Below are 12,014 nucleotides of genomic sequence, written 5' to 3' on the forward strand. Positions count from 1 at the left end.
TTCTTACTCTGTCAATTTTACTGATTTTTATTTTTTTAAACTATTAAGCTTAGGGGTGACGTGAATGGCTCAGATGTTGAGCACCTGAGTCTTGGTTTCAGCTTAGGTCATCACCTCTGGGTCGTGAGATCAGGGCCAACATTCAGCAAGGAGTCTGCTTGAGATTCTCTTTCTTTTTACACCCTGCCCACCCACGTGCCACTGCGAATAATTAAATCTTAAATAAAATTTAAAAAAAGGAATTATTTCTTGATTGGAAACATTAACTACCATTCAACGTGCTCAATATAACTTGTGTTTAGTTTTTAAAATTTAGGGAGACATTTTCTTCAGCTATCTTAAGGATGAGGATCTCTCAATTGTCTCCCTGCACACGTTCCACTGTTTCTCTATTTCCCTTTCCACAGCTTCTGGAGCACATTTGGTGTTTGTTAACTAGCCCTACTGCACCAGGAAGGCATTCCAACTCCCTGCTGTTATCTTCCAAAATCTTCAAGAAGTGACAGGCCTATTTGTAGGAGATGATCAATTGGAAAAAAACAAAAACAAAAACAAAAACTACAGGATCAAAGCCAAAGGCACCAAGAAATTTAAAGCAGTATTCCACACATGGGGGACTTTGAAAATATCCCCCTAGAACACAGCTTTCAGCAATACAGAGATAGAACCAAACCAGTAACATTCCTGGACAAGGACTCACCTACGGGACTCTGAGTCTCTTGACTTCCGAGGCTCTTTGACTTTATCAAAGGACACAACAGATCGCTTCTCTCTGCTGGCTGATTTGCGATCCTGGCTCTTAGAAACCTGGTTCACCAAGAAACATCCATAAATTAAGGCAGAAATGACAACAGGAAGAATCAGGCATGTCCAGGTCCAAGCATCCAAAGTAAAGGTTGGAAAAGGACCATCCATGTTTAATGGAATAACCAGGTAACAAGGTGTTCCCTCCTAAGAAACAGGTTTTCGTTATCCTAAGTCACAACCTCATCACGATGCTAAACTATATACTAAGTATTTCCAATAGGGTCAAAATGGAAGTAGTCCCCCCACTAAAACTTTTTAAATGATCACAAGCATGCTTTTATACTTTGCTTTCTGTATCCAAAAGAAACCCCTCACTCTTGTTCTTTTCCTTCCTAATTAAACACGCAACGGGTACCTAACCATGGCTACTTATGGTGTCACTGGGGATTCCTAATTTGTGTAGCTGCATGATTTTTATGAGATCTACTCATCTTATGCCTGGAGCTCGTACTTTAGTTTTGCCATTTTCCAATTGTTTTATATAAAATAAATGTAAAAGGTCACAGGTCTAACATGTGCACACACACAGAGTGAAACCTGCCATCACTGAAATGCTGGCTTGCAAGAGCTTCACTGTCTGTCCCCTTGCAGCACGAGGTAACACGGTACGCCTGACGCTGGTGCCCAGAATATCTCCACTTAACCGTTCATGCTAAGGGTGGTTCACTATGCCTAGACCGTGGCAAAATGTGCTTTGTGCTGACCACCTGCCCTCCTCCTGGGAGTCAGGAGTCTCAATATGCCTCTGGCAGAAAGCCATGTAACCAGTCCCTGATAGAACCCTTGGGTGCTGAGGCTCTAATGGGCCGATGGGCTTGCCTGGGCAGGAGCATCACCAAGTGTTGCTACATTTTCATTGCTGCATGAGCTCACAGGCAGGACAGAGCACAGGGGAGCCTGCATGGGTCTCGCGCACACTCTGTGTCTCTTTCCCCACGACCTCATCTGGCTGTGTGTCTTTACTGCACCACTGGGGCCAATCTTTGCTGTGACTACCACCACAGGCTCTCTAAGCCCAGTGGTCCTTAGAATGAATCACTGAACGTGGGTGGTCTTGGGGACCCTGGACCCACACCTACTGAAGTTGCAAGACTGCCAAAATTTGAACTTATGGACAGCGACAGCTGCCTAAGACCAGAAGAGCAGGCAGCATGAAGCGGTAAGAGCCTAAGATGCATCCTCTGTGAATTCCTGTGTTCTGCGGAACATCCCTGAAGAGAAAGAGTATTGAGCTGAGCCAAAGTGGAGACCTGACTTAGAAAGGCTGGCAGGGCTGCATGTGAGCTTAGGAATGCACGATGGAGAGCTGCTGAAACTTTCAGGGGAGGTAATGAAAATAGCCAGCTACAGGATGATTCGGGAAAAAGAAAAGAAGCCAACCAGTCCCATATTTGAATTTCCTAAGACCAGTGCTCTAACCCCTGAGCTATTATAGAACATTCAACACATTTGAATTTTAAAAGTAGCTTTAGGAAAAAAAAAAAAATTCTCATCAAAAAAAGTTAACTGTAAATTAAAGCTTTTAAACTCAATTTTTTAGAATATCAAGATCTCTACATTTTAAAAAGATATACCACCCTTCTTTTTTTTTATTTATCTCTTAATTTTTATTTATTTATGATGGTCACAGAGAGAGAGAGAGAGAGAGAGAGAGAGAGAGAGAGAGAGATGCAGGCAGAGGGAGAAGCAGGCTCCATGCACCAGGAGCCCGACGTGGGACTCGATCTCGGGTCTCCAGGATCGCGCCCCGGGCCAAAGGCAGGCGCCAAACCGCTGCGCCACCCAGGGATCCCTATACCACCCTTCTTAATTAAACTCAAGAACTCCCTTAAGATATACAGAAAAATAAATGAAAGAATATGGAAAAACACTACACTCTAGTTAGAAAATTAATACTCACTCTCTCTTTGGATCCTGATGTTTTGACACTAATAACAGGCACACCTTTAGATTTATCCATCACTACAGTTCGCTCCGTTCCTCGACTTCCTACAGGAAGTAAAGGAGTCATGTTAAGGTAAGAAACCAGAAACATCCAAATTAGAGAAAGTACCCAACTCTATGGAAAAGAGATCTAGTTTGTGTTGCTGACTACAGCAAACCACGAACCACACCAACTAGGAAGAGAACACCAGCTGGCATCTCTGGTGACAGTACCTGATTTTGTAGTTCGGGATCGCTCTGAGGGGCCAGGTTTCTGATCGTCCTGATCTTTACTCTTTTCTCCACTTCCATCTTCACCCTTCTTAATGTCCTCTTTTCTATCAGCTTTATCTTCCCTCTTAAGGTTCGCAGACCTAGAAATAACATCCCAGGACACACAGCCTGTTAGATACAGTATTTAGGGAAGAAAAGCAGCCCTGACCAGGCCTCTTGCATTGAGCACCCCAGGACCAGGAGGCTGCCTGGGCTGGCATCGATGGAACGATCAACAATAGGGAGTCCCATCTGCTCTCCCCAAGCACCCCTGAAAGAGGGACTGCAGGAAGGAATCATCTCAGCTACCGGAGGTGAAACCCTTCAACCAAACGTAAATGAAAGGATGAGTCTCCCCTAGCTATGGAAAACGTGCAGAACGGGAACTACAGAAAGGACAATCTTGGCCGCAGCTCCCTCAGAGAACAGCAATACCTGTCGCTGGTGCTGGACTTCTCCTTTTTTCCCTCACCCTCTCTCTTCTCAGAGGCTTTCTTCCCAGTAGGCTCATTTTTCGCCTGAAAAAGAGAATCAAATTCAAGTATTACCTTATTTCCTTAAAGAGTCATATCCCTGGGGGGAAAAAAAAAGCCACTTACTTTTTCCACTGAGATCATCTTCCCATGGAGCTCTGTTTTGTGCAAGTGGTTAATGCATTTTGTGGCCTCTTCTGCTGTGGACATTGTAACAAAGCCGTAGCAGCGAGCTCCAGGACTCCGGGCATTTGTTACCACCTTGGCACCCACCACCTCAAAGGAAAATACAAAAGTATGGCTTAGACAGGAGCCCCCTCAACCCTGCCCTGACTGCACATAAAATGCACAGGGCATCACAGGTTCATGCTGTTCCTCAGATCCGCGAGTCCTGGTGCCTTCCTAGGGTGAGAGGACCATGGGGAATGCCCTGTCACCAGGTGCCTGACAAGTGGCACCTGACAACCAGGAAAGCTAATACTACTGCCTCACTCTGACTACTCAAAGGCTGTGCCCCACTTCCGGCCCCTCCCCCTGGGAACCAGGATGGCAGGGTGGAGGGGCAGAGAGGAAAGTGGAATGAAGGCAGGCCTCTTCAGGCATTCTGTGAGCCATGTAGGCAGTGAAGCAGGAAGACAGCTCTGCAGATGGAGACTGACAGCCCACACTTACTCAGAGCAGTAACAAAATTCAGTGAGAGGTTTCTGGCGCTACAGGCACTTTACACAGCACTTGCTTTTCCTAATGACTTTGGCAAGCTGACATTAGGTACCCTAGCTCAGGAGAAGTCCCACATAAGCCAGTATTCATTCCTAACTAGGCTCCACAGAGACTCAGATCCAAGGGAGTTTCTGAATGGGCTGGTCCCCTACCCAAACACCCGAAGCCTACAATATGCATCCAAGACACTGGAGGCTCTAGGTGACACATCCCTGCTGAGAGCGCCCATCTGCTCTGAGGGCCACAGTGGAATCATGAAAGGGGCCCACTTCATATACTGAAGCTCAGGAAATCACCAGTTATTTCTACAACCATGTCATATTTAATTTTGCTGGTTAGTTCTCTGACATCAATAACCAAGATAAGTACTATTGGTCTTTTCTGTTGTGATTTGTTGATCCCTTACTACAAAGGCCTATGCCTTTGGCTTGCCCCAAAAAGCTACTTCGGAGACAAGGAGCCCAGGATGCAGCAGCAGCTGATTTGGGAGGGGACTCTAGAAAACACATGGTGGGGGTGGTGAAAAAGAGAAGGGAAGAGACCAGATACAGGTGCTCTGAAACACACAGGAAACTGCAACAGGCCTTGGGGGTGGGGGTGGGGGGTGCAGGTGAATCTATCTATCCCTGCCACAGTTTGTGGGCTGAGCAGGCAGGGAAGACAGGCAAGTGTTGCAGAAGACCAAAGGCCAGAGCTGCCCCAGCTGTGGGTGAGAACAGGTGAGCTGAGAGTGATGGGGCAGAGGCACCAACAGCTCTACTACAGCTACACACACCATCTTCAGGAGGCAGCCATTCTGAGGGCCCCAGGCATAGAGGTGAGGTTCACATGACCGAAGTATCCAGCTCCTGGCCACACAAGTGTGAGCGGCATAGCTGTGGCCTCCAGCTACCCAGACCAGTCTGACTCTACAGCCCCTGTTGACAACCCCTTCCCATGGCCACACTCGTCGTCTGTCATCACCACCACTCCAGAGAAGTGAAGCATCTCCCCACCCTACCCTCTGCTACAATCCCCAAAGCCCTCCCTGGTGGCTTCTGGCTGGGGAAGGGGAGTAAAAAAGCTGACAAAGGCTGACGTGGGCTCTGGGAGTTTCCATCTCTCTCACACCTAGCCAGGGAGAGAGAGACCCTCCAAGTCCAATGTGAGCTGAAAGAACGGCATGATGTCATTCAAAGCAGTCACCAAGAGGACAATCACCTGTATGTAAAGGCTATACTACATTGGCTTCAAAACATTTTTTTCTCCAGAAAACCCCTGATCTTACCTTCCCATATTTGCTGAAAAGATTCTTCAAATCTGTAGCTCTGGTGGTAGAAGAAAGTCCGCTAACCCAGAAATTTCTACCACAACTGCTACGACCTATTTCAAAAGAAAAGTCTGGTCAAAAACACCATACTCACAAGATCCTGAATCTTAAAAGACTGAAGTCATCCCAAACCAGATACTTTCCCCACTTCTCCCAGATGTCAGCACCACCAAAGTCAGCTAAGGCAGGAGGGCCTCATACCTGTCCTCACACAACCTGTGCAAATGCACACCAGGCCCATCAGGGCTTCGAGCAATGCCACTTACAATAGTCAGTCAGGGGCTATTGGGAGTAGGGGAAATTTGTTCCCTTAAAAAGTCACCAAATGGCAGCCCAGTGGGTTGGCTTCTGAACATAAAACAGCTGCTATTCGGATGAACTCAATTCAGATGCTTCTCTTTCTTGTCACATGCACCTTCCCACCTATCCTCTGTTTGTATTCTAGGCTGCTAAGGAGGAATCTAAACCAACAAAATATCTTCTCCATTAGCGATTTTAATTAAGAGATATGGTGTTCATAAATCTGAAGTACCAGGTAACCCCAAGATTTCTGAAATCAGAAAAAAAATTTCCATTTACAAGTATCACTGAGGCTAAGGAATCTGCAAATTAGAGGTTCAGTCAGGATCAACAAGCTCAAAGTGCTCTAGTGAAAGCAAGAGTACTTCAGATCAATACCTTAACTCTGAGGACCTGGCTCGCTCCCTATAACCCAGAACCTGCAGAGTGAATAGCAGAGGAGTGGAGAAAGGCTTCATGAAAGGCTCAGAGGCAAATCTGGGTAAGAAACGCAGTATGCAGTGAACTAGAACCAGAAATCCCACTGTTGCCAAGGCCAAACATGCTCCAAGAGACCAGTGTTGCCCCAGTCACCTACCCTTTTCCTCTTTGGAAAGCCTTTTTGTATCCGAGTCATCTTCGACAGAACTAGAGACAAAAGATAATGTCACTCCAGAAGGAAGAAGCAGAGAGGAAACAAACTCAAAATCATAAAACACGTGCTGAGGTTGCATACCTACCCGAAATTTAGTTCTGAAAAAATGATACCCCGACAAACTTGTATTGGAAATCTGACCTAACCATAAGATTTCAGACCCATAGGAGTTAATTAATTCTGCTGGGCTAAAGATAATTAGGAAGAATTAAAGAAAACAACCATGATAGGTTGAGAAAAGAAAAAAGATTATATAATCAGTTTAAAATAAACAAAGAGAAATAAAACATTGTTTAGAAGTAAACTACAATTGCATCAGTCTGGCTGGCCAATTGCAGAAAAAACAGCTTATGTGTGTCATTAAATGACCAATGAAAAGGAGATAGCGTCTGGTCTAAAACTGAGAAAAAACAAACCTCATTTTCTGATCAGCGCCCTCACTGGCTGAGGACTCTTTAGGAGCCGGAGGGACTTCATTACAAGCTTCAAAAGCAAACTTCTTCACGTCTTCTTTGCTATCTCTGGGGTCTGGGCTTGAGGCTTCCTGGGGCGCTTCCGCGGCCTCCTCGCTAGAGGCTTCCGTGTGCTCTGAGGCTTTACTACTCTGCTCAACTGGCTTCTCTAGCCCTACAGGCTCACAGTCCGTCCGCGCGCCATCGCCTGGCTGCTCCACGGGCTCCCTTTTCACTACCGCTAACAGGGTGTCTGCCCTGCTCGACTGAGCTTGTGCTGTTGACTCGCTGGCCAAATCTAAATCACCCTCCTCCGGATGGGCGCTGCCAAAAAGGTCCTCTTCCTCCGCAAGCTTTCTGTCTGGCCCCACGCTACTTGTATCCTGTGCCAAGGGCTGCTCCAGCTCGGAACCTTCTTCTTTTACTGGCTCAGATTTACAAGTTTCCCCCAAAATGTCGAGTATTTTCTCATTTTCTACGGATTTAACAGGAATAGAATGGCACAAGGTTTAATTACCAGGGAAATAAAGCAATCACAAATGCGGAACTGGCACGGCTGCCATACTAACACGAAGAGAACCGCTAGCTACACAGAGATTGGAAAACCCGCGGGTACACAAAGTGACAGTGGTTACACTACCTGCGCTCCGACTGCTACGGTAAGCCGCTACGCTACATGGAAGAGAAAAGCATCCCAGAGATTTAACCCCCAAAACCTTCTGGCTGATTCTTGACAGTCTTCATTCTGTCGTCGTTTACATAGGACTCTTCCGAATTTAGCTTCCAAAGTCCAAGGTGCTTAACTGAATGTATCACCATTCACTGAACAGCTCAATTTCCAAATTTCTTTGAATTTCTTTTAACAGAACAGTCCAACATGAAAACCAGAATCTCTTCCATCGGTGCTCTGAGATATTTGCAGTCCAGAAAGTGAATAGTATTTGTTTGGAATTCTCATGAAGAAACTCTTTCCTCTTCTGGAATCCAGTTATGTCTCAATGTTTTAAAATGCATCTCCCTACAACTACCTGCACTGCCTGAATTAAAAACCACAAAGTTAAGACACTGCCCAATATCACAAGATCTGTTTTGTGGGGTGCAGAGGTATTAGCTCATGAGAAGCATCATGCAAACTCTTTCTACATATGTTTAAGTGCCATTTATGTTTAAAAAGGCATGAGATCGTTTCATCTCATCAATACATTCTGTAACGTGAGAAGTTAGCCACTTTCACAGATCTGGTGATATGGCTGGGTTTCCAATCTCTATGATCCTGGTATGTTCTGGATCGTAAACCTTTAGAACAATGTATACTACAGTAAGGCAACTTTTTAAAATTAAAGAATTTAAATTAGAGAAGGTGGAAAGCTAGAATAGTTCCAAACCCCCGCTGGTAAGTTTTTCATTTAACAGTACCTGGCTCCAAGGAAGGCTCTTCAATTTCCTGCAACAAAAAACATAAATAAGATGGTGCCAGATGAATGAAACCTACAGTTTCTTTACACCAAAAACTGTCACTGAAAAGGTGATTTCTAAAACATGTACTAGTAAACTCACAAATCCAACAGGTAGAGTATCTGCTCACATTCAGGACAGAGCCCACACATGGACATAGCACGTCACCTGCCTCCGCTCCCCCCCCCCCCCCCCCAATCTGCCCGAGCTACTCTCAAGGGGCCTAGGACCTGGTTGCTGCTTCTGTTTGCGCTGCCTCGTTTCCCCAGCTCCTGGCAACATTATCACTTCCCATGGTACTGACATCACATGCTCAACCGTCCCCCTGGACTGAACTCTTAAAAGCCAAGAGAGCAGTGTTTTTGTCTACTTGTAATGTGTAACACAGTGCCTGACATTTATCATTTCTTCACATTTTTTTTTCATTTCTTCACTTAACATAGATTAATTTCTGAAAATTTCAAAGAGTGAGGGAACATAGGCACAGGTGGTTTGACCCCTGTTCTGGGTTCCTATGGTCCTACCATGTCTGCACCTGGTCGCCTGAGCGCTCTCCAGGAGGACACAGTACTCCTCCCTGATCTCTTCCACTGACGTTCCCACTGGGCCACCTCTAATTACTAGATATCCCCCAAACCCTTCCCAGGAAGCCCTGCCGATCCAGAGCACTGCTATTCCTCACCTCCAAGAGCACCTGATTTTACTGTCCCTTCCCCATCTATCTGCCACCATAGTGTGCACAAAGTTCCTCTGCGGACTACAGCCTTCGGGCAATGGCCCCTCACACCATCTCTCTCCTGACAGCTCCGTCTGTACTTTCCCTCATCCCCAGCTGAGTCCTACAAATCCCCCAGCACTTAGCTCAGGAGCCATCTCCTCATGGAAAGGCTTCTCCTAATGGCTTCAGAGGCTGCCCCACTAAGGAAGAACCTTTCTCTCACCATGGGGTCCTTCAGCGCTCTACACTCTCTGCCTAAGGCATGTTATCCTGGAATTCCAGTCAATACTGATGAGCACTGACTAGGTCCCAGGCACAAATTTAAGCCTTTTACATACATGCGTTAATCACCAGACAGCCCTAACTGGTTGGTACTATTTGTATTAGTATCATCCTTCCTTTCAGACTGGGAGACTGGCAGAGTGGCGGACAAACTGCCCCAAGGACACACAGCAGAGCCATGTTCTATGCTATGGCAGTGTGAATGGGAGTGGGCATCAGCCCAGTCTCTTCCCAACATTGCTACTGTGTCTTCACACAGGGATAAAGGGCCCTGTGAAAATGGTGACCACCCTTCCTTCTCATTCACATCTGCATATATACCTGACACATCACAGGCACTAACACACACCTGGGACGTGGATGTGGTGGTGGTGAGGGGAGTCTGCACCTTCACTGGGAGCTAGTCCACCATTCTGAAAAGCCCCAGGAAACTCTACACATTCTTCATACTTTCATCCTACCTATTTTCTTTCCATGAAACATACCCCACTGTGGGACTTAATCCTACAACTAAAGCCAAAGAGCATTCTAGGCAGAAGAATCCTCTCCTTAACGTTCTCTGGAGAGAATTGAATCTATCCCCACTTATTTCTGCAAGGGTTTATATATGTTTCACTTTAACACAGGAATCTTGGACCTAGAAGGACTCAGGAAAATGATAAGACCCAGTTCCCCCTATCCTTTCGGAGCCAGGAATGGGTGGTGTCACTTTGCAGCTGGAGAGACATCAGCCCTAAAGGTAGGGTGGGTTCCAGCACAATTTCTTGATGTTTGCACCCTCCTTGAAACTGGGATTCCGGCTTGCCAAAAAACCAGCCTTGTCCCTGCCTGGCAGAAGCACATGGAGATTGTGTCTCAAAGATGATTTCTAATTAAGTAGTACAGGTGAATGAAATAGGTACCAAAATAACCCCAAAACAAAAATAAAGACTGGCAAAAGCTGACAGTATTTTCATTTCCTCACAAACTTTCCATGAAAATCAGACCGCTATGCAGGTAAGTTTATTCCAACAGTTTATGTATCTAGGCAGGCTGGCAGAAAAATTAAAAGGAAACTCAAGACCCACATTTATGTAAATCCTACCTGAAAGTTAGTCCACATCTCATTTGTTCTCATCTAAGATTTAATATTTACACAGATGATATAGTCAAGATGATAAAGTCATCAAAAGAAATCTGTGCATTTTCTGTGAGAAAAATTCCCCAAAGCAGAACCAGGCCTGAGATCCCACCTTTCCCAGCTGTGGTGTCAGTGCTCTGGCCACCCCACCCTCCTGTGTTCTCATCTGGACCCCATTAATATCTCTTGGGGAGGCAGTGCTCCCCCAACCCTCGCCACCATCTCCCCTTAGTGTCTTTCTGCAGAGGATGCCACCCAGAACAGATCAGACAGGCAATCTCTGCCCCAGCTATCTGATCAACAAGAACATTCCCTCCTCTTAGTTATAGATAAGTCACAGTGCTTGTAGGGGAAGCCAAGACGATGAGTAATAGGCACGTTGTATTTGGGGAAAAGTGGAAAGCAAAGCCCTCTGAAGATACCAACAGGGCAAACAAACCTTGCAATGACTTTTACTTGGGAATGTCATACAATATCTGGTTTCCAGAAATGGTAGTCTAACCTTTGATTTTAAAGTTATTGAGACATACTATTTACCTGTAATATAGTGAAGTCAGATGATGAAGTATCTAAATTGTTTAGAGTTTCCTTGTCCTCTATCTGTAAAATAAATAAAAATAGTTTAAAAAACATTAATAAAAGGTAACACAATGGTACAGCTGTATAATGAAAAGGAATAGCCATGAAAATCAGTTATGATTGAATTCTAAACACAGTGCAGCAATCCAAACAGCAATATTAGTTTCACTTCACCTTGATTTAAAGAAATGTTATAAATATATAAAATAGCTGCAAATAGATTGGGAAACCCACTAAAATGGTACCACTGAGGTTTTAAGATACAAGCCAAACGAAGAAAGAAAAAGTTTAAGCAGAAAAGAGATCAAAATTAGGTAGTACGGTCTCTCCCAAGTCAACTGAACACCAGGTTTAGGGGCTGCTCTTCCATGAACGACATCCAGAATTAGACTGCAGAATGAATTTTTGGATTTCAGGGGCCACCACGTCTCCCAAGTCTGAATGCTACTGCTACTGAGCCCGCTGCCCCAAGGTGACTCTGGCCCAGACCAGCATGGCATCTCGGAGTCCTAAGCCTCCTAGCCTCATCAATTTCCAAACTGGAGTGCAGAGAGGGGAATAAAGGACTGCCAAGTCAGGTGATCCACTGAGGCGCCTCTGTTGGGGACAAATGACTGGTATGTTGACCTTCTATTCCAAGAAAATATCCCCAATATCTATCCCCAAATAAGATGGGAGGTTCCCCAAACATATAAGGGAGGTTCATAAAATTATTGTTGTGAGAACCAAAATAATTTTAATTGCTTGCTGTAAAGCCCTAAGGTTGTTATATTTTAGGGAGGGGGATCATTTTTCAAATATTTTATCAACAATATATATGGCTATTACGTTTCTGACTAGGAAACCACCCTTGCACCACTCCTTCCTTCCCCTGATGCAATCGCCTTCAGAGAGTCCACGCATGCTCATGACAGTGCAGCATGCATGTATGCAAGACCACCTCTCCCATGTCTCCTTTCTTTGTCCACA

General features: G+C 45.3%; 1 protein-coding gene across 4 annotated transcripts in view; it reads right to left on the minus strand.

Annotated features, from left to right (window-relative positions):
- Window positions 1-12,014, minus strand: part of SAFB (scaffold attachment factor B) — a 35,368-nt gene that overhangs the window by 7,917 nt on the left and 15,437 nt on the right. For all 4 annotated transcript variants that reach the window (XM_025457097.3, XM_025457096.3, XM_049097475.1 and 1 more), the window contains 10 exons: window positions 11,004-11,066; window positions 8,308-8,335; window positions 6,856-7,366; window positions 6,383-6,432; window positions 5,464-5,558; window positions 3,603-3,752; window positions 3,439-3,521; window positions 2,965-3,104; window positions 2,708-2,796; window positions 701-807 (listed from right to left, as the gene is read on the minus strand). In XM_025457097.3, coding sequence (XP_025312882.2) covers window positions 701-807; window positions 2,708-2,796; window positions 2,965-3,104; window positions 3,439-3,521; window positions 3,603-3,752; window positions 5,464-5,558; window positions 6,383-6,432; window positions 6,856-7,366; window positions 8,308-8,335; window positions 11,004-11,066 — 1,316 coding nt within the window. The remainder of the gene's footprint in view (window positions 1-700; window positions 808-2,707; window positions 2,797-2,964; window positions 3,105-3,438; window positions 3,522-3,602; window positions 3,753-5,463; window positions 5,559-6,382; window positions 6,433-6,855; window positions 7,367-8,307; window positions 8,336-11,003; window positions 11,067-12,014) is intronic.

Source organism: Canis lupus, chromosome 20, assembly GCF_003254725.2.
Source record: "Canis lupus dingo isolate Sandy chromosome 20, ASM325472v2, whole genome shotgun sequence".
Lineage (NCBI taxonomy): Eukaryota > Metazoa > Chordata > Mammalia > Carnivora > Canidae > Canis > Canis lupus.